Genomic DNA, 22,783 nt, shown 5'->3' on the forward strand with positions numbered 1-22,783 from the left:
AGGGCTCTATGAGAAATTCGTGATATTATCAGCTCTCAGGAAATCACCCCATGGGTAAAATTGCTGGTATAAATTTTCGATTATTTTTTTTTAAAATAATCGTATTCAAGAAACTAAGGCATTAAACTATGGAGTCAATTTCGTTTTAATAATGTAACGGGATTTACTTGTCTTCAGGTCAAAACTCATACAAGGAAGCCCCTTGCAAGAGGCTAATTTTTTGTAATTTCACTCAATTTTTTCTCCTTTTTATAATTGAATTGCTTGTCACATTCTGAGGTCAATCATATTAAATTGTAATTTATACATTTCTTTTTTTCCCCCTTCATTTTATTTTTTGTTTGGAGAAGTTTTGTTGATTTCTTCGGATTTCGAATACTGTAACTTCTCTTCTATTTGGCCGATTTTTATGAATGAGACCTCTTTTAATTCGTGTTTCAACGGAAAGTAAGGAAAAAATTGCTAAAAACTCGCGAAACAATTTTTTTGAAAATTGGGCGAATCCTAGCGTGACGGTGAAATGGTTAATGAAGCGTAAGTAATTGGGCGAGGGGCTGAGGATCCCGGTCTAGCATGGCGACCGTCATTAGCTATTGTTCGTCGAGACGCCGACGCAGTGATCAGGAGCGTGGGGAAGAGAGGGGTAAGTGGATTCCTGTATGAGCCACGTTTAGCTAATGGTCTAATGAGTCTCGAGGCTCATCACAGATTGCACTTACACAGATTGCACTGTATTTCTTAGTTTTAATAAGAAATAAAATATAATTCTGTAAAATAAGTAAATAAATACCAAGACAATTATTCAGGATGTCAAAGACTGACTGAAAACTTTTTATTAACCTCATATGAAAAAAATATTATTATCAGCTGACACTGACATTGTTGTCAGATGAACAGCACTATCAGAGCACGGGTACCAACTTTTGAAAAGTATAACAGAGGTGTGGAGATCTGTCAAAGCAACGTTTTGAACAAAACGGAGGAGTTAAATTCTCATTCCGAGAGTGCCGACCTGCTCAGCCATCCTCGAATCAGCTCGCTTGATTCTGCTTATATATGCATATTTTGAATCAGCGCGTCGTACTCTTAGGCTTTTTTTAAGAAAACCAAGTAACGTAGACTCTTGGTATTCACTGCACATAAACTAGAGAGCCCCAGAATGAGAAGCAACTTTAAATCATAATTATTGACGGATAAATAAACTTTTTACACGCTTTGGAAAATCTCAGAAGTTCGCGGTAGTCACTTTTCGGTAAGGAACTAAGGGACTCGGTTATTGTATCGAGCAGGGTTCGAAACGATCGCAAAGGCGGTATACTACGTATACGCGCCAAAAAAAAACATACTAAAGCTCGTTAAAGTATCAACAAACGACGCTCAATAGTCTCTCAGGCAGAAAATAAAGTAAGACATGAAAGTACATCTGAGATACGCATCTCTGCAGTTTCACCATCGAAAATAAGTTCCGTATCACAAAAAGCGAATTTTATTTAGAGACTTGGTACGGTACTGCTTCTGTGCCCGAACCTCCGAGCTGTCCCTCTATTTGAGTTCGGAACTTCCGATTCGGTGATTAACGAATCGCAACATTGGTGCGTGATTTCTACACCACCTCGCGAGGTGGTTCTAAAAAAGGTTCGACCTATCGAAAACCAACGGATCTGATTGGTCGAATCTTGTAACAACGGTGTTCACTGATGTTGGTAATTGATGAGACAAACCGGGATAGAACTACCTGTATAGCGAGAGTATAGACAGATGTGAAACTCCGAAAATCCATCAGGCCTTCACCGATGCATCTGCGAATAAAGTTAGGGCCCAGAAATGCAGCCAACCTATGAATTTCAATTATTCAGAGCGATTTAATAGTACCTACAATTATTACGAACCATCGTTTTTAAAGCACGTATTTGACTTAGTTTTTTCATAAATTTACCCATTTTTGCGGAAGAACGCTCATTTATGTGCATTCTTAGCCATCTTGGTTAGAATTGGAATCTGTAGACTAGCAGTGACATTTTGTGCGTTAGAAGTTGGTTAGAGGGGTGGCTGCACTTTTGGGCCCTAAGCCCTCCATGAAGCGATCTGTCCCTACTTTCGCTATATAGGTACTCTAGATAGAACTTCCAAAAGAGGTTTGGGACTTAAATAAAATTAGCTTAAAGCGAAATTGGCTTATTGAAATTTCGATGAATTTTTGAGTTTAGACACGGGACGCCGGTAAAGTCGGGTGTGAAAGGGAGGTTAGACCGGATTACGTAACAAAGTGGCTGGATGTCAGTGGAATCGGATTTCATTCGGGCGGGCCCTTATAAATAGAGCGAATAATCCGAAAGAGTCAATCTCGGCGCGGCGAATGAGGTCGCCTTCGATCCCGATCCGTCTCGATTAATCTTGGAGCGGACCCGGGCCCTTTGTTCCGCCGAAACCGGGATCAGGGATGCGAGCGGGACAAGCCGCAGCACCCGCACCACCGCCGAGACCTGTCCGTTGAATTATACATGCGATCTGTTATGCCATCTTGATTCCCTTCTTATCCGCTCGTTCCCTGTCAACCGGGCTCCGGCTATCACTCGGATTTATCAATCTTTTTCCCCGTGCAAATTGATTCTTCTCCGTCATAATTTCAAAATGGCCCCGAGACTCCGGATCAATCTTCTCTTTCTCGCCACGAGTTTCAGTCACGAAGCTGTGTTCAAGGCTAGCCATTCAGTTCCGACTCGTTGATGAGGTGGCACGAGTATGTGGCATCGCGTTTCGGATACTCGACTCCATGCTCACCCTCACTGGAAAAAAAAAGTTGGATCTGGAGTCAGGACTCTTCATAATATTGACAAGAAAAAATACTCTTGATTCAATCCGATTTTTCTTGATTCGAAGGGCCGAGCCCCTTGATTAACTGACCCACTGAAGAAAGTTATTAATATTTTTCCTTGAAATTTTCAGACGCTTTTGATCAAATCACGAACAAAATTCTCTGAAATAAGTTGGAAGAAAAATATTTAGAAATTTCCCCGAAAATTAGGGATTTGCAAGGGAAATTTGGCACCATCTGAAGGCTCTAACGCCCTTTTTCCTTAGCGCGGCAGTATACTTGCGGGCTCGTCTCGTCCAAGATATTGGACTCAATGCTCATCCCTGAACAAATTCTGTCCAGCACTTAGTCTCATAATTCTTCGCTCTATCACTTTTGAAGTCATTTCACTTTCTTTTTATGCCATCGACGACCACCAAAATCTTCGATGTGATCAAGAACTTCGACAGGAGCAAGTCGAAACTTTGAAAATATCTTAGCACTCTACGTTTGTTATAACTTGAGAGCTGACTTCTAGCCACGAATATCAGCTGTGCAATATGATACCCAACCTAAACGAAAAAAGTATACAGAGCATTGTTCTATTTCCTCCAGTTCCACACCACCCTCCCTCCCTGCCAAGTTTTGCCGAGTAAGCATCGATTCAAAGGAGGAGACAAAATATTTTAGGGAAAACATAGCATCTTTACAACTCAGCTCCCTCTCATACCCAGTGAATTTCGCTTTTGTCCGAGACTGTGATCACAAAAGATGCCTCGCTCGGTTTTTGTTTTATTTTTGATCAAAAGGTCGTCCTCGTCACTCCCAAGGCGTGCGAGGGTCGAAAGGAGAGAGAAAGGACGTCCGAAAACGAGGAGGATTGCCTTTCGTCGCGCCAGATTCAACTTTCAACCTTCGCGTTCTGAAGGTCGCCTGTCGGCCTTTGTTCTCTGCCTTGGTCTTCGTCAAGCTTTTCCAACGTTCCTTTATTTCTCTTGAAAATTTGAGTCGCGGGGACTTAATTACGAATCATTGCGGAATATGAATACACAAAGAAAATACCAGTCGCATATGTTGAGTTAGCTCTCCGGAGTCTCCATGATGAGAAACAAATTGGACGTAATTTTCTTCTCGTGCACGTGGCGCGGAGCTGTGTCTCGGCACTGATGAATATGTGCAATATTTGGACTGCATTTTGCAATTTGGAACTACAATTTTTGACAGTTTAGAAACGAGGTCGAGGTATGCACCATTAGTTTCCCTATGCATATACAGATGAGCCAGAAATAAATTGTAGTCCCGCATTGCAAAATGTAGTCCATTTTCATTTGAATGAGAAAACTACGTTTCTTCCGAATTGTTCATTTTACGTACTTATACTATTCCATAAGAGGAGCCTGGAAGGGGCTAACCTCATAGATCAGGAGTCAAAGATGCTGAAAAAATCACCGGAAACCGCGCGTCAACACCTCAATCAGATACCATGCTACTGTTGGACTCCATTTTGCAATTAGGAACTATAATTTCTGGCTCATCTGTGAACAAGGTTATGTGCAGAGGGAAACTGATGGTACATAAGTTGTTTCGAAACTCAGCCAGAAATTATAGTTCCTAATTGCAAAATGTAGTCCAGTTGGAATTTGGCAAGGGTCAGAGAAGGGTGTACATCGGAGGCTGTGAGCCTTCTTCTCCATATATATCTCGAAAACGGTTGGTATACGAAGTCTAAAATTTTGATGTGTCATTCTGAGGATAGGAAAGCATGCAAACCCCAATTTCGAGGGCCCCAAAAACCGGCAACTTTGTGTATTGGTCAATTTTCCTTGGTACTTTTGAGGTAATCATATGCCTCTTGCGTAAAAAGATGCCTTACTATAGCAATACGATTCACGATGAATTCGCTTCATCCATTTATGTTCCAAGTTTGGCTCCTTTACAGTGAATTATGACTTCCAACGTTTGATTCCGTAATTCTTCAAACCAGCTCAATTTGAATGACAGTTTATGCAGGTGTAACTCACGACTTACCGTTTGAATTATAGAGGTGAGAGATGATTTATTCCGTAGCCTGCCCGCGCGACATATGTGGGTTAAAATAAGGGACTGCATCGGCGGTAGTGCCAGTTATACAACGGCACGCGGGTTCCGTCTGGTTCCTCCCCAAAACCCAAGTTTGTGAGCTCCCACTCAAAAAGTGGCAATGCAGTGCAACGGGGGTAATTGGCTAATCCCTCCGCTCTGCGTTGGTAGGTCTCATCTCCGGGTTGGAATCGTGCGATAATGTGGACTTATTTCATGCATGCCACCGTATTGTTCCCCTTGTTCAAGTATGATTTTGACCCACCGAGCCATTTCAAATTTAAACAACTTGACGGCGAAACTACCAAACCACCCATCTCGGTTTGCGACATTGTTCCTGCCGTGCTGTATTGTTCAAATGAAAAACTAATTTTCTCTAAGCGAAGAAAACTTAGTGTGAACTTCAAGGAATGATACTGATGTGGTCCCCTTCAAAAAAGTTAATGGGAGCGGAGATTTTTAAACACTGCAAACGAGATAGGTAGTTTCACCGTTGAAATACAACCGCGAGTAACAGGGCTAGGAAAAAAACACATGAACCAAGACGTTTTGGTTGGAAACACCACATCCTCCCTCAGTTGAATGAAATAAAATTTAACAATTTAAAAAGCTAGTACTATATAGGTTGTACCTTTTAAACGAGATGAATAATGCTGTTGTCTCGTTTTACTATCTATTGTTATCTCGTTAGCACTAGGTTTTAAGATTGTCTAATTTTAAATTGTATTACACCCAACTGAAGGAGACAGATGTTTTCACCGAAACGTATTGGTTCATGTGTTTTTTTCTAGCCGTGTTACCCGCGGTTGCATTTGTTTAAATTTGAGTCTTTTCACTGGCTGCTGAGTATCCAACTTATGAAGAGTCATTTCATGCATCGCAAGAACAGACCGCCAGACGTGACATTTTTTTCTACTTTACATTTTTACACACTAAAATTGTTTTCGTTTACCGTGAACGCATAAAAATAATCAAAAACAACCCACAATAATTCGTTTTTTATCTGCACTAGTATCATCCTCGCATTTATAAAAAACAATAGGACGCGGGGGAAAAGTGCTAGGGGTTACCTTCTAAAATTGTGGAACTATGCCCCAATTCGTTGGATAATATTGACTTTTCCAATTAATTTTGGTAGGTAGTACCGTAACTCAAGTTGGGGTAGTAACGCAACATTTAGGTTCGTAACCTAATTCATTGGGGCACTACCACAATTAATCGGGAATGTCCAAGTTCAGACCTAACTCTTACCACTTTTTTCCGTGGAAAAAAACACCAGAGTGAAATTAACATCGATTAAATCAGTGGCCGTCTAATGTCAGTGAGCTTATCGATCGGAGAGGTATACGAGAAAGCGTTAAACTTTCCTACTGTTTAATTTTAGATCGGCGTCTGGAAATCATGGATGGTGAAACCGGGGGAGCAGCTGGATATCAAAGACATCGTTTGGCCCGGGAACAGCCACACCCCACCCCAAGGAGTGCCGGAGAAGTTCCACCTGAAGGTGACGTTCTTGGAGGAGCCGCCTTACATCAGTCTCGCACCACCGGACCCCGTCTCCGGAAAGTGTAATATGAACCGCGGTGTCATTTGTCGGGTCGCTAAAGAAGCTGACATCGAAAAGTAAGTACGCAACCGCGCGTCACCTCTCCAAACCCTCAGACCCTGCTATTAATCAACGAACATACTCAAAACTAATATTGTCACGTCTAAAATTGTCGCAATAATTATCGCAGGTCCTGAAAACACTTTCCTATACGAATAATAAAAAATATAGATAAAAGTACACTATGGCAGCCCGAGAACAGAGAATAAAAATAGACATGAAAAGACGGGGATGAGGCCGAAAAAACACACAATAATTATTACAAATCACCAGACGTTTCGACCGGTCTCCCGGCCATTATCAACCGACAAAAAGAATTAAAAAATCTAAAAAAAACAAAAGCTAAAAACAATGTTACCGGTCCTTGTTCATTACGAATTGACCGAATGAAAACATGGACGGTGAAAGTACGAGACCACGTATCTCGATTTCGGTGTTGAAAAGTCTCCGCTTACATTTTATTTTTTTGAAAGAGAACAAATAAATACCATTCCATGACGTTTAGTCAAAGTTTTCTTCTACACTTAGAGAGGCAACATTGCGGAAGTTTTCATGAATTGGTGTTGAGTAGTTTTTCATTTAAAAAATTAAGTGTGACAGGAAGTCTGCAACTTTGCAAACCGAGATACGTAGTTTGGTTGTTTCACCGTCGATATCTCAAAAATGCGCTCGAAGTGCTCCTATAAGTGGATCGCATTCAGCAAAAAGGAACCATCGCTACTGCAGTGTCGTAAAAATGTAGCTTCTTCATAATCATCTAAAAAATTTCCCTGAGTAGCAAGTAGTTTTGGCCTTTCACAAAAAAATTGTCAATTTAAAAGGAAAATAATCGTGTAAATTTTAATACTTTGTACTTATACTAAGTATTTTCAAAAGAAAATAAGAAGTTTCACGATTTTGAAAACATCGTAATTGCGCCGATTCCTTTTTGCTAAATGCGATCCAAGTTTACAATAAACTTTATTAAACACCACTTACGACAGTGAAATCAAACAGCGGTACAAATAAGTCTAATTTATGTCGACACTGAATAGAGAGACGTCCTATATGATTTAATCTTTATAACATCATGAGAGGAACGCCTAACGCTTGACGCCTGAAACACGAAGCGCTTTTGGGGGGTTAGACCACGGATCGGTCAGGGGGTACACTCCCTAGAATTAATATAAGGCGCACTAGCCGCTGCAATTAATGCTTTAGCGACGGGCTCATTAATGATGAGTCATTTGTTTATTCTATTGCAGAATGAACAACTAGGAATAATAATTACATCCATAGAAAGGTATCTTTAAAAGATAACTGTTTATCTTTTAATTGATGATTTTTGTTGCAGTATAAATATCCAAGAGGCCCATAAGAACGAAACGTTTTTCCAGTGTTGCTCTGGATTCTGCGTGGATCTGCTGGAGAAATTTGCCGAGGAGTTGGGCTTCACCTACGAGCTTGTGCGCGTAGAGGACGGAAAATGGGGAACGCTCGAAGAGGTAATGAGTGTCACGAGTTCTCTTCTGTAATCTTCCTTTTAAGAGACTTCTTCCTCGGTCATTAGATCATTTACAATTTACAGCTCACCATCTACTGTGTATGTTCATCGGGGGAAGAGAAACGTATCAGGTTCCTTAGGGTTGGGGGAGGGGGAGGGGGGGGGGGTCGGCCGGCGACATTCCGTCTGGGATATTGAAAACGCAATAAAAGGAAGTTTTAACGTCTTTGTGTAAAAGTTGACCGCAATGACCGCGTGTTAGGAACTTTAAGTCTCCTCTAAAATTGCTTTGTACCCTTAGAAGACCGCCCCTCCCCCCCCCCCACTTTCCACAAGCTCTCGCTCCCCTGCTACCATTTCGTCACTATCAACAAGCACAAAGAAAGGCACATTATTCAATGAACATATGATTATAGGAAGCTGCAGCATTATGGCTGAAAGTATTAATCGTTAAAATTATATTCGCATTAAATCATATACAATAGGCCTGGTTGCTGATCGTCGTAAATTAACTAACAATCTAACTAGCCATACCCGCTTCTCCTCCAAGGAATTTTTTTGAAAGAGGGATCCTTTCCTCATTTCCGTTTGAATCTATGTATATAAAACAGAAACATGTGAAAAACGTCGAATCTCTAATACCTAGGGGAGAAGAATATGACGAACGAAAGCCAGACACATGGATCAAGGTTGCCCGATTGTGCGATTAAATGCGGATATTTCATGGGTTTAAAAGGGAAAATGTGCTGATTTTTCAGCATTATCTGGCAACAACGACTTGGATTTTCCTGAGCTCGTGCCTTCTCCCTAAATTTGCGTGTATGGTCTCTCCAAGATGCTTCCAAGGTGGGATCGTGTCTAGTTAATTCTCATCAGACGAGGGTAAATAGCACTCAAAAAAATTGGAGCTTGTGGAAATATTAGAAATTTTTTTTCTTCCAAAACTACAAGTTTCGTCTTGCGCCCTTTTAGCACATGAGTCGTCAGTCTGGCCGGTAATTTTCCAGTGCATCGCAAGGACCGGTGAATAACCTCTCATTAATTAACTTTGAACGTTTGCTACATTTTTTGCAGAAAAATGGGAAATGGAACGGCCTAATCGCCGATTTAGTGAACAGGAGAACGGATATGGTGATGACAGCTCTCATGATCAACTCGGAGAGAGAGGCTGTGGTTGATTTTTCAGTGCCTTTTATGGAGACTGGGATTGCCATTGTTGTAGCAAAACGGACCGGCATCATATCACCAACTGCCTTTCTGGGTAAGTTGGTTTTGACACAAAACTTTGTCGTCCTCATCTCTTAAGAGGGGGTGGGGGGAGGGGGTTGGGTCCTTCGAATTTTTACTCCGTCATTCTGAGGTCTGTGAGTATAGGGGCCGCAGCCCTCACTTCAGAGGGCAATGGTACTTTATAACCACCAATTTATAAATTGACAGATGCCTCCTAGGCATGAATAGTTGAAGCACAAAAGATGCTCTAATCCACGGCTAAATGCAACTATTCGTGCTGAAAAGATGTCTAAATCAGTGGTAAAAACGAAGAATTAAACATGCTCCATCATTATTTATCCTCGCAGTGAAGCCCGCCGTGCGATTGAAGCGGTGAGTGCCTGGAGGGGTAAAACGCCTTCATTTCTGTGCGTATGCGAAACGAACATCCATGAAGCGCGAATAGTTGCATCCACACGTTACAATGAAAGTCGTGTAGTATTTTCCGCATGCGATACTGACTGAAGACGCTTTGTACGTTTCTCTCACACCGCAACTTAATTTCAGCGTTCTCTATTATGTCGGTGAAATAAACTATGACTGATTTTTATCGCAACTTTGTCAATTTTCCAAGAAACGCCATTGATCGTCCAAAAGTGCAACGTTGTAATCTCGAAATGCGGGCCACAGCTCGTGTAAACACTGACCTATGAACGGTCAATTCGGAAAACGGATGGAGAAAATCCGTAAACAGCGTTGAAAAGCCATTACTCTCAGTTTTTTAACCCCATTTAGATTTTTAAATTTGGTCCGATGTAACTCTAAAAAAGATGCTTTTTCTTAACCCATCTCCCCGCCGCACGGGTTCAAAATTTCACGGATCGTCCCCAGCAAAAGAGCTGCTGTATTTAATAAAATAAATGGAAACAAACACAGTATGAAAGTATACCGTGGAAAAAGAAGCGCGTCAATGACGGCGCAGAGATACAACTATTAGTACTTGATGGACGTCCGTGTTGCATAGGTATGCAAAATTGAAGGCGCGCTGGCGGGAAGAGTGAACTCTTAATACTCCGCATATTGTCGCTAGTGAGGTATCGCTCCTGTTGGGGAGACAAGTGAGGAAAGATTATGGATTGAATGTATTTTTCATCTTTTCCTACCGATAGTTTCTCACTGATAACTAGCTGATTTTTTTGTGCAGAACCATTTGACACTGCCTCTTGGATGTTGGTTGGAGTTGTGGCAATCCAAGCAGCAACATTTACTATTTTTCTTTTTGAATGGCTCAGTCCTTCCGGCTTCAACATGAAGGTATGGCTCTTAGATCTTATTAATTTGCAAAAAGGTTATTGAAGCAATAATCATAAAATCATCTCTTACGAAATTTACCAAATGGATTGTGAGGAGAAAGAGTGCCAACTGCTTAGAATGTTTCCTTGTTTCTGACATCTTACATTAAAGTATATAGAGTATGTTCACCTGTTAAAACGACTTAAAACACTATCGACGGTGAAACTGCAAAAATGCGTATCTCGATTTCGGTGTTTCCTAATCTTTGCACCTATTTTATCTTTTGAAAGGAGACCGGACCAACATCATGGCTTGAAATGTTCATAGAATATTCTTTGCATATAGAAGAAAAATCTCTTCAATAAAATGACGTTCAGCAGTTTTCTAATGGTCAATTTTTTTTTTTTAAAATGACATGACACTCACTCTTGATTTCTTCAAATGTTCTCGTTTCTAATTTCAGGCCACCGCTCCATCGCCTAATCATAGATTTTCATTATTCCGTACTTACTGGCTCGTATGGGCAGTTCTCTTTCAAGCGGCTGTTCACGTTGATTCGCCCAGAGGATTCACAGCTAGGTAAAATACATTGTCTTTGTCCACCTCTGTGTAAAATTACTTTCATTTGTCACATGTGAATGATTATTTATGAAAATATAATGATGTTTTTCTCGTATCCACCATTCACGAAGCTACCGCCTGTTGATGACCTACGCAAATAACGGCACCCATCTTGGTTGTACAATGTACATAGCAACAACCCCCCCCCCCCCCCCCCATATTTGCTGCTTTGGTTGAAGAAAACATTCGCTGCTCGCATTATATTTTTGTGTCTGAGGGTGTTTGCGTGTGGGTGTATGCGCAAAAACACAAATCTTTTCCAATAATTGATTGCAAAATTTGGAATGATTTTTCTATTATCATTATTTTATTGTTATTTTCTATTCAGTATTCTTTTGTTGGTGTTTCCTCTCGTGACTGGGGGGTCTTTGAAATAAATTCAGGTGTGTAACTTTGTCTGAGACATAGTCATACTATATTGCCTGAGAAATGCACCTTATTTTTTTAATAAATTTTAAATCGCACGAAATTGTTCTAGGTTCATGACAAATATCTGGGCAATGTTCGCAGTCGTGTTTCTTGCCATCTACACTGCCAACTTGGCTGCGTTCATGATAACCAGAGAGGAATTTCACGAATTCAGCGGTATCGACGATCACCGGGTAATTTTGAACATCTCGCCAAATAACTTTCTCACTCACATTTTTCTTGGCTTTATACATAAGTATGACCTGTTGATGGCTGTACCTGCCAAACATTTTCAGATTTACACACTCTCTGGCGAGAACTTGATAGATTTTTTCTAGTCGAGAAAGGCTCCAAAAAGCTGAACGACGTATGACAGTCAGAAGTTCCAACAAATAGTAGAACAAATCATGTGTGATTTATCTGGAACGCTCTGAAATATCTCGCAACAAAGTTTTACAAGGACTCCATCAAAGAACAGGGAAAAATTGGAAAATTGGAGGAAATTTTGAAAAATTTGAGAAAGAATTATAGCAATTTTTGAAAATTCTGTTCAGTCCTCGATCACGCGGGCATCTTCCAAATCAGAATTTGAGAAACTTTGAGGAAAACTGAATATCTCAAGTGTGTCGGTCCTCAACTTTTAAGTGAATTTCAAATGCTATCTTTTTTTAAAAATGCAAGAAAGAGAATCCGTCGAACATCAGAAACAGTAATGACAGTAACTAACTGGTAAAAAACATGATGCAAATCAAATGTCTTGTAAACCAACTTGTTTCCCTTGATGTTCAAGCCATGACAGGTCATGTGAATAACTAATTTTTTATTTTTCAGCTGAGCAAACCGTATAGCCACAAGCCTGTCTTCAGATTTGGGACGATTCCCTTCAGTCACACCGATTCGACGCTGAAGCGGTATTTCAAAGAGATGCATAATCACATGCGCAAATACAACAAATCTTCTGTGAAAGCAGGGGTTGATAGCGTTGTAAGTGGGTGAGTGTGCCTATCATTATGTGGCTGCACATTCTCTTAGCACGAATCTTAATTCTATGAAGTTATGGGACGAGGCAATAATATTGCAGTCCCTAAACATCAGAAAATATGCTTCTCATCACGTATATGACGGCGAACCAAATGAATCAGAGAAAAGAGGGAAAATGGAGGGTTTAAAAAGACAACAGAGAAGAGCATATCTCTATCCGTGGATAGCAAAATCTGCAAAATCTAATTCTGAAGAATCTTATAACCTGATCGGGTTACGAGTTGGGAATCTCTCTATTAGTTGTCAATTACCGTAATCGTCGAACTACAGAAGCCTACTCCTGAAAACTTTCTCGTCTTTTCATCTAATTGTAGGTGAATTGAGCCTATCCCCATCGAAAATATCTTTCTTTCTCCTTCTTTATCGTGTTCCACAAAGTACGAGTATTATGTGGGGCTGACCTTCACCCCCTCCCTCTTTTTAAAACGCCCCCTGTACATAACCCTGTTTCTGCACTTACTGACGTCTTATTTTCGTATTTTTTAAACATTTGAGAGTCAAAATATTTTTCAAACAGAAATCTAAGGAATGGCCCAAGAAGTCTAGTTTTTTCCTGCTTTCTCGGATCCTAACTTCTGGCAGTCATGCCCTTCTCCAAATGAGCCGTTCAATTTACCGTTGATTTTCGCCACAGATTTGTGAAGGAAATCAACACCTTTCGTGGTTTTTCATTTTGGTGGCAAACCGCTGTAAATGTTGCCGATTTTATCCTTTAAACGTGTCGCAAGTATCAACAGCGAAAACGCGTTTTCAGACTCCATGTTGCGTGGTGCGTGGCCAGTGGCCACATTGTATGGACAATGTTGGACATTTTACTCTGTGGCGAATCAGCGCAGCCGCTTTATAAGATCGAGGTAGAAGCAAACAAAGATATGAGGCACCCACATGAGTCACTAATCTTATTGTTTAATATTTTCAGAGAACTTGACGCTTTCATTTACGACGGAACAGTTTTAGACTACTTGGTTGCTCAAGATGAGGACTGCCGTCTTCTCACTGTCGGTTCGTGGTACGCCAAAACAGGTTACGGACTGGCATTTAGTAGAAATTCAAAATATGTACAAATGTTCAATAAACGATTACTAGATTTTCGAGAGAATGGTAAGAATATTTCATATCATATTTTAAAATGTGTAATTACTTAGAGGCACTTAATCGGCAGTTAATACCCGCAGTTGGTTATTCAATCGATTTGCGCGGGGAGCAATTTCTTGAAATAACTTACGCACTCCTATGAATGTCTTTGAACAGGCATCTTTAAGACATTTTTTCATAACGACAAACTCTTTTACCGAAAAGAATCGTGCTCTCAGATTTATTTAAATGGGTCTTTAAAAAGTATACTGTCGCTTATTTTTATCGTTGACTTGAAAGGCACCAATCAACAACTTTTCACTCACTTTTGCATGTAAATGTAAGAAAAAAGTAATTATTGGATGAAACTGGTGGTTTTTAAAAACATTTTAGTCGTGCGATAAAATGCTTCAACACAACGATTTGAGAGGGGCTCTAGAAATGGACTTCTCAACATCAGATAAATCACGCTCAGTCGCTCCTTGAAACTTCCTGGAATGTTGAATTGTACTTAAGTAAAAGTGGGTTTAACATACATTCGAGCGGTGGCAAAGCGTGAATCATGGACCATCGATTTTGTCCCACTTAAAGCTATGATAAAGAATCGATTATTAAAATATATTCTGATAATCAATCCCTTTTCATAGGTTTGAATGATAAATCGATCGACTCATCGCAGAGCACGATACGCCACTGCACTCGAGAGGAATCCAAAGTTATCCTCGGTCAAGAACGTTTCAAGGAGCGTCTCGTAATTTTTGTCTCAATCTTAATTTTATATATTTCTTTGCGCCACTGACCCATCAAATGTTGATACTTCTTTGTTTTGGTCTAATTTCAGGTGATTTAGAACGATTACGAAGGTACTGGATGACGGGCTCTTGCAAACCAGGAAAACAGGAGCACAAATCAAGTGATCCTTTGGCTCTGGAACAGTTTTTGTCCGCCTTTTTATTGCTCATGTCTGGAATTTTGTTAGCTGCTCTCCTTCTTTTCTTAGAACATATCTACTTCAAATACGTACGCCAACACTTGGCCAAATCCGATCAGGGTGGTTGCTGCGCCCTCATAAGCTTGGTAATCAAATTTTTAATATATCTTAAAGAATCTCACGCAATAAAAACGCTAAAACATTTACGATGTTTCATCCATGCGCTGCCTATGGCAATTTTGAAAAAAATCATGAGGAATTTTTCTTTTTTTCAAATAAATGAATTCATTGCTTTTGAATTTCAAGTTTATTCACTAGCTATAGCAAATGCGGTTATTTTTTTCCTACTTTTTGATTAGCTCTTCTCGTGTAGATCAGGAAAGTTTCCAGCGCAGATCTTAAGCAGATATCTTGAGATAGTCTAAGCCGTGATTGGACCAACTACCATGATGGAGAATTTGCAGGTGTCTGAAATTTGACGAATTTCATTTTTAAGTATAAAATACTGAGTGAACTGAACACAAAGGTAGCCCTGGTTCATAAATTGGACTTATTATTGAGGGGTTAAGTATGACAAAATTATCTAATTTACCAAAATACGTGTGTTTAAATGGGAATTGCCGCCAGATAACGTCCTTATAGGCGGTTAATTTTCTCACTTTTAAATTTATTTCTGTACTATTTATCAAATCCAAAAAAAGTATAAAAAATATCGTAAAATCAGCTCTTCAAGCTCTTTCAGATGAAGCAATAAAAAATGTGAGTGCAAAGTCTCCAATAGATATGTAGAGGTAACAAAAAACGGCAAAAGCAGTGCCACAAAATCTCAAAGCTGCAATTTGAACTTCTGTAACATTTCACATCCAATGTTGGACTAAATTTGAACTGAATTTTTTATTTGTTAAAGAGTATGGGTAAATCTCTGACGTTCCGAGGCGCAGTTTTTGAGGCGCAGGACATCATCCGGCATCACAGGTGCCGCGACCCAATTTGTGACACTCATTTGTGGAAAGTGCGCCACGAGTTGGATATCGCCAAGTATAGAATTAAACAGCTAGAGAAAGAAATGGAGGCGCATGGCTTGAGGCCGACCAAAAGGTAGGCATCACACGTTGAACCTCACGAACCTTCTTTCAGTTTTTCTTACACCAATCTCTAAATCACATTACAGTCTAAATTTATAGGTTTGTTTCAAAACAATAATGATCAGTAGCGTGGGGTGTTTAGAAAAATATAGATTGTTCTGTCATTTAAACCTATGGAAAAGGATCGATGAACACCTTAATAACCGATTTTTTACTATTGCTCGAAATGGGGAATCGATAGTCGATCATTCACGCCTTGCTCCTGATGACGATGTACGATTTTTGCACACAGCTCGATACGCAATGATCAGCAATGCTAGCTTGAATTTTTCAGCACAAAATATCAAGCACTTATTGAACTCTAAGTAGCTACAAAGGCCCAACATCAGCTTTTAGAAGTTGCACTAAAGCCTTCATCGCAACAAGCATCTCGAATGATTTTTTTTATATTTTTTATCATAGGCCAAATACGTACATTTTTGAAACGAAACCCAGAATATGTTTTAAACAATCTCGTTTGTTTTTAAACAGCATTCATCGGTTTTCGAATTTTTTTAAAACCCTTTCCTGCATTTTTTCCAAAAAAATATTTGAACTATATCGAAAATTATTCTTGAACTGCAGTTCACGCGAAAGTCCGTGCGATTGACTCGAAGGTTATAACCCCAGGATTCAGGCGGGCTGTCAAATACCACCATTTTTATTACACAGGCGTGATAGCACGGTGGCCCAGCTTTTTCTCGTCTCACCCTCTAAACTTCATAAATTCTATCGAAACAGACCCTGCGCCAAGTTTCAGCCAAATTGGATGATTTTAACACGTGATCGTATTTAGGTGCTATCGTGCATTTTTAGCTTTAATATGACGGGAAAAAAACAAAAAAAAAAAAAACAAAACAAATTCCATTTTCGAGGAAATTGGTATTCATTTCTGGATAATAAGATCAGCAAATACAATTGTTAGTTTCAACGGCAAAAACTTGGTGGAATGAGGTACTAAGCACTTTCGGATCGGTTGAAGGACATTGCGACAACGATTTTTTGTCCGCACACCTGGTTCTCCTAGTAGTTTATGTCCACGCAATTTTTCGGCAGGAAAGTTCGTGCCATAGTACCTTGATTTATTTTGCGAGGAAAGCCTCGTACTCTCAAAGGACGCCTACCATCCTTAGAATGTTGGAGCACCTTCAATTTCGTTTGATACTGTGCAACACCTCTATTGTGGAATAGTTGCTTGAGGCGCCGTGGCACGCTGCGGCGGGCCAACTCCCAACGCGCATTGGCGCCTACAAACCTAAGGGGATACTTCAAGCATTGCGCAATGCGTGAAGTATCCCCTTAGGTTTGTAGGCGTTAGTGCGCGTTTCGCGCCAGTATAGCACGCCGCTCCGCTCTGTGTTTGGCTCTAATATTAAAAATCGCGGAGTCGGCGTTTTTCAGCTCATGACTTTGAAATTTTTGCACACTTTGCATGGATTTTCCTCATTTAAATTGATGAAAAAAAGAAAAAAAGATGTATTATTAAAGGAAAATATAAAATTTGTTTTGCAAACATTAAGGAGGTTCCGTGTCAAATTTAATGATCCCCAAAGCACTTTAATTATTTCTTTTATATTTTGTGTTTTTAATGTGCTGCAGCGTGTGTGCGCGCAACCAAACGCTCAAAATTGGACGTATTTGACTCTAAATGATCTATGCACATACGGGTTAAAACTAATGATTGGGTGCTTTTTGGTTTTTTCCTCTTTTTTATTCATTTTATAGTTTTTTTCAACACAACTCTTATTTTACGCGTGGTCGTAAACTACTAGACAAAATAGGTGTGCGGACAAAAAATCGTTGACGGAATGTCCTGAAACCTTTGGGTCAATTGCCCAACAATCTTTCGAAACTCTATCGTCCAAAGCTAAATCACAAATATTTTCTTTTTCGTGTTAACTGTAAGCAAAAGTTTGGGGCACTCTCACAAGTTTCACTATTACTCAAATATTTGCCCATAGAAAAAATGTCAAATGAGCATGACACTTTAAAATTCTGATTTTTCCTCAGAGACTTTACTGGAATTGACTCGATTCATATTAACAGACGCTCAAATTTCATTCAGATGCCTGTTTCTGAACGTTGATCACCATCATATTTCCATCTGCATTCTTCCTACTCTTTCTGATCAGGAACTTTTATGCATTTTGGAATTGCATTTTGAGACCCTCCAAAACAGCACAGTCCATTGCTTGACTTTTATTTTTGTTCAGCACAAGTTTTGTAGATATTGCTACTCTTGGAAATGTGGTTTGTTGTTTTTAATAAGTTAATGGAGAATTTGCAGGTGTCTGAAATTTGTGTCGCGTGTAAATGGAAAGCACTAAGTGAACTGAACACGAAGATACCCTTTGTTTTTAAATGGAAAATTATTAAAGGAGGTACGACCAAATTATCTAATCTGCTGAAAGACATATGTTTAAATGGAAAATGCCGCCTGCTGACGCCACTAGGCAGTGCATTTTCTCACTTTCAAATCAATTTTTATACCAGAAATTTTTATTCCCGTATCAAAAAAAAAAAAAAAAATTATCAAAAACGCGGCGAGTTCAGCTCTTTAAGCACTCTCCGGTGAGGCGTTAATAAATTTGCGTGCAAATTCTCCATTGATGCAAACATTTTAGGATGCTCAAAGCAAATGTGAATTTACAATACTAAAATATTTCGTTAACATTTAAGCAGTCACATGCTTAATATTACGCTCTTAGGCAAAATAGAAGTTAGTTTAATAATGGTGCTAATACAACAAACATGAAAAAATTTTAATAGGCGGGCTGTGAACACCTCGGCAAACCATTCGTGTTGTTGGGGATGTTGTACGACGAAAGACTCACCGTCTCACGAGGCCACGCCACAGTAAGTATACAAAAACGCCGTGCATTGTAATTAAGTTCCTTTAAAATTCTTAGTTTTCATTTTCAGTCAATGCGCACAGCTTTTACCGTCCATTCTTCTCTTCAATGTGTATTCTCATTCTCAGTAGTGTACAAGTATATTTTTAAATTTTTTTAAACCATACTTGAATCAGTGAGAACGAAAACACACCCAACTCTGTACCTCGAAAATGCTCACTTTTCAATAAGGGCACAATTTTCGTAGAGGTCATTGAAGTTACCGTATCTGTTCCAACTTGGACATTTAAAGTTTCCTTAAGTACTTGCTTTTAGGCACCAAAAATCCTTAAATTAGACTAACTTCTTCTTCTAATGTGCAGTTTTGTGTGTTATTTTCATTTTTTCGAGTTGGTGTGTTTTCGTTCTCACTGATTCGCTTGGAGATAAATACTCGAGTCCATTTCTCCAGGATTTTATGTAATATGGGGGAGTATTACGTAGTTTGATAACGTGAGATAATTTCTGTTCAGGTGACAGGAATTTGAACACAAACCAGCAATTGAACTGATCATCAAAACATTTTTTTTATCGCTAAAATAATGATTCCAGTTAAATGTTCTAACAGCTTAAATTCGTAATGATCAAATAGAATTTTGTTGAAGGATTAATTTAAAGCAGTCTGTAAGTCGAAGTAAGATTTATTAAAAAAGTTGCAAACATTGAGAATTTATTTTGCATTTTAAGTGTGCGGGTTTTGTGTAACTGAAGGTGGAAAAAATATTAGGTTAAATATTCATGAGTACGGTGCTCCAGTTTCTTCGCACCGCCTGCGGATCGTAAGTAAGCTCACAGCCCTTACGACGCTAAATCTCAGTTGAAACTTCGGGCATGTCGACCAAAATTTCAGTTTGACTTACAAAATTAAACGCGTGATATCGATCCTCGTGCATGAGGTTTAGATGGTTTTTTTTTTCTTTCTTTCTTTCTTTTTTTTACGCACGCAGGTTTACTTTGTTGATGACTAACCCCCCCCCCCCCTCCTCACGCAGGTTTACTTGCAGTTGAATGACCAACACCCCCCCCTCCTCGCCCCAAGATAAAACAATTCAAGTAAACGTGAACCCTCTAAGGTATTTGCCTGGAATTAAATCAACTCCTCTAGGAGCGGCAGCCTGACCTTAGGTTATCATCATCCAAAGAAAAACTCTTCATTATACAGATGTACACGATTATCGCCATTTCACTCGCAATAAAAGAGGCCCCGTGTATTATGATATGTCTTGTAAAGTTAAACATGTGGTTTTGAAGAAAAAACAATATTCCAGGAGTGAATGAGTGCTCGATTTTTTCAAATCGGTTTAATTAGTTACGTACCAGGCTTCACGATAAAGAAAATAATGTAACCCAAAATTTGAATTAATTTCCGGGTGAAAGTAATTCCGTGTGAATTCTTTATTCATGTATTGCAAAGTAAAAAACGAATTGTCAAAGTACTTTTATATTTTTCTTGTTTTCTATTTTGATTAATATAATTGGACGTATTTCTATCAAACAGAACTATGTGCAGAGGGAACGATGGGGAGTGCTCGTTAGTGCTCGGGCCATAAGAATGAATGGGAAATGTAAAGCGCCAGTGACGTCAGCGACAACAACGAGAGAAACGAAGATCGGGGCGGTCTTTAACTCATGAGCCCTGTCCACGAGGCTCTTGTCACATGCCCACAGCTCATACACTGTGCACATAGTTCCGTTTGATAGAACGTGGAATCCCGCTTCTCCAATTCAGCAAACGGAACTGTAAGGCAACTAAGTGCAGCACCAATGAGCTGTGGGCATGTATCTAGAGCCTTGTGGACAGGGCTCATGAGTTAAAGACCGCCTCGATCGTCGTTTCTTTCGTCGTTGCCGCTGACGTCACTGGCGCTTTATATTTCCCATTCATTCTTATGGCCCGAGCACCAACGATCACACCCCATCTTTCCCTCTGCACATAGTTCTGTTTGATAGAAATACGTCCAGTTGTAAATAAAACCATGCATGAATGTTCAGTCTGCACGGCTTCCTCCCGATGAAACATTTTCGCGCATGTGATCATTCCTGCAACCAGTGAAGGAACCGAACTTTTCGGAAGGCTCAGCCGTCCAAGTCCGGGAACATGTTTTTTCCTTCTTTCTTTCTTTTTTTCTCCCTTTTACTGTAGTTTGGCAGTGTGAGTTTTTGTTTCCGGCATGTGTGTCTCATTGCTCATGAGTTCCTTTTTTGAGGAATGTTTGCCTTCATTTTGTTCATATTTCTCACGCTCTCATTCAGCCTTGAAAATGCGACCAGGTAATCTCAAAGATGATGTTAACGAGATGACGAGATTAGCATTAGGAGATCAACAGTTTAAAAAAAGAAATAGTGGCCTTAAATATCTTAAACTCTTATGCCCTCTGTTCTTTCCCCAGATTCTACTTTGCAGCTTCAAATTTAGTTAATACCCACCACGTGAGGAGCAATGTAGTCGTAACGAATGAATTCCTTCCTCACCTTCCGTGCGACAGTAGCTTTTACAGGTAATAAAGCTCAAATGAGGGGCTTTGAGGACAAGACGCATAAGTGCAGTTTTTGAAAAAAAAAATCGATGTATGAACGAGTTCCAGTAAAACTAGTCTTATACTGCATATATTCTGTGAAAAATTCGCTCCCATTCTCCAATTTTTAACCATCAAACAGTCAGTTTGAACTTTTTTTCCGCCGTGAGGATCCATGTAATTTCAGAACTTCAAACACGTACTTCTCGAAATAGCAAAAACTGTACTTGCGCACCTTGCCCTTTAAGTCCTTTGAATCTTCTTTTGAGGCGCGAACCCAAAATAACTAAGGGCTAGAGATGTACTTCTTTTTGACGTTTGTTCCCATTCTGTATTCGTGTGTTTCCTCCTGTTAAACGCTCTGATATGTCATAAAACGACTTGTCAGGATCCAAACGTCACTTGAGTCTTTTTTAGGCCATGAAGGGGTCATAGCGAGTGAGAATGCAGAGTTAAGAAGTGAAACAGAACGAATTCGAATGATACGGATCCAATAGAGCTGCCCCATCAAACATTTTACGGTTTTTCCCCCCTTACTTTGAGTTAGTTCTCTTTCGCTTAGATCAACCAAAACGATTCGATTGATCAACCAAATTTTTGGTGAAACCAACCGAGACCTTCGGTCATTTCAGAGACATCACAGAATTATGAAAGACTCCTATTGACCTAATGGACCCACGTTATCTTCAATTTTTCTGTTCGGTTGTAACTTTCGTGGCTAGTGCTTTTGACTGTCAATAATGAAATTCTGCTCTAGGAGTCTTACGGATTTGGAGTTCATCGACCAAAATATTTGGTTGGTCAAACCGGAAGAGAAACTAACGAAAATGAATCAACCAAAAATGAGTTCTACCCTTTGCGTTTTGCTTCTCATATGAACACAAAATGTCGGTTACTTTCTCATACTGTGTACCTGATTGTCTTGATGTTGTCGGTAATCGTGGTGTTTTGCGGATTATTTCTATACTTGTGATTTTCTACTCCTAAATTTTGTCGCCTATCCGTGGAGTAAAGACTTCCTTCGGAGCCCGCCCTTTTCAAGAAACGTAAATGAAAATTTAAGACTTTCTCTGAAAACCTACAAATTCAATGTGGAACGATGAATATACGTAACCGCGTCCATAGGAAAAGAGACCTCATTTGGAAGAGAACATTTTTTCAGTCGGTAGCCGGAAATGTCCAATATTAAAAGAGGCGTATTAAGGCAACGTACCGTTTATGCACTGTTTTGGTCATTTAGAATCCCAAAATTTCTTAAAAATGAGAGGAGAAACTTTTATTGGAACTCTGGACGCTGGCGGGTTACTTCAGAGGACTTCAATCGATATTTTGCACGCGGGCTTGTTTTGCTTAATATAAATGTGCTTTCAAAGTTGTGTAAAACTACTCACTATTTTTTACCAATTTTTTGCTTTTCAATACGGACGAAAGTATATAAAAATACGTAAATGTCAAAATGTATTACCTATTGCGACGCATTTCCCGGCATTTTTTCACAAATGAGTATCCATTATTCACTTATTCTTTAGATTTTCCCGAGTGTTTTTTTTTTTTTTTTTTTTTTTTTTTTTTTTTTTGAAAGAAGGTAGCCGTCGATATGACGCTTAATGGGCCTGTTGCAAAATTTTCCTAGGGCAAAAATAAAAGTTGTTTCTATCAGTAAATGCCTCAAAAATCACGATGAGCGCATTGGCAAAGTTTGAAAAGTTGCAC

General features: G+C 39.5%; 1 protein-coding gene across 5 annotated transcripts in view; it reads left to right on the forward strand.

Moving 5' to 3' along the window:
• Nmdar2 (glutamate ionotropic receptor NMDA type subunit 2) overlaps positions 1–22,783 on the forward strand; it is a 156,207-nt gene that overhangs the window by 127,654 nt on the left and 5,770 nt on the right. For 2 of the 5 annotated variants that reach the window (XM_072304570.1, XM_019050916.2), the window contains 12 exons: positions 6,258–6,496; positions 7,813–7,963; positions 9,037–9,223; positions 10,376–10,485; positions 10,928–11,043; positions 11,564–11,687; positions 12,325–12,485; positions 13,454–13,635; positions 14,450–14,685; positions 15,447–15,637; positions 18,433–18,519; positions 20,945–21,052. In XM_072304570.1, coding sequence (XP_072160671.1) covers positions 6,258–6,496; positions 7,813–7,963; positions 9,037–9,223; positions 10,376–10,485; positions 10,928–11,043; positions 11,564–11,687; positions 12,325–12,485; positions 13,454–13,635; positions 14,450–14,685; positions 15,447–15,637; positions 18,433–18,519; positions 20,945–21,052 — 1,892 coding nt within the window. The remainder of the gene's footprint in view (positions 1–6,257; positions 6,497–7,812; positions 7,964–9,036; positions 9,224–10,375; positions 10,486–10,927; positions 11,044–11,563; positions 11,688–12,324; positions 12,486–13,453; positions 13,636–14,449; positions 14,686–15,446; positions 15,638–18,432; positions 18,520–20,944; positions 21,053–22,783) is intronic. The other 3 variants (XM_072304576.1, XM_072304584.1, XM_072304585.1) reach the window with 3 other exon arrangements.

The sequence above is a fragment of the Bemisia tabaci genome, chromosome 1 (assembly GCF_918797505.1).
Source record: "Bemisia tabaci chromosome 1, PGI_BMITA_v3".
Classification (NCBI taxonomy): Eukaryota; Metazoa; Arthropoda; class Insecta; order Hemiptera; family Aleyrodidae; genus Bemisia; species Bemisia tabaci.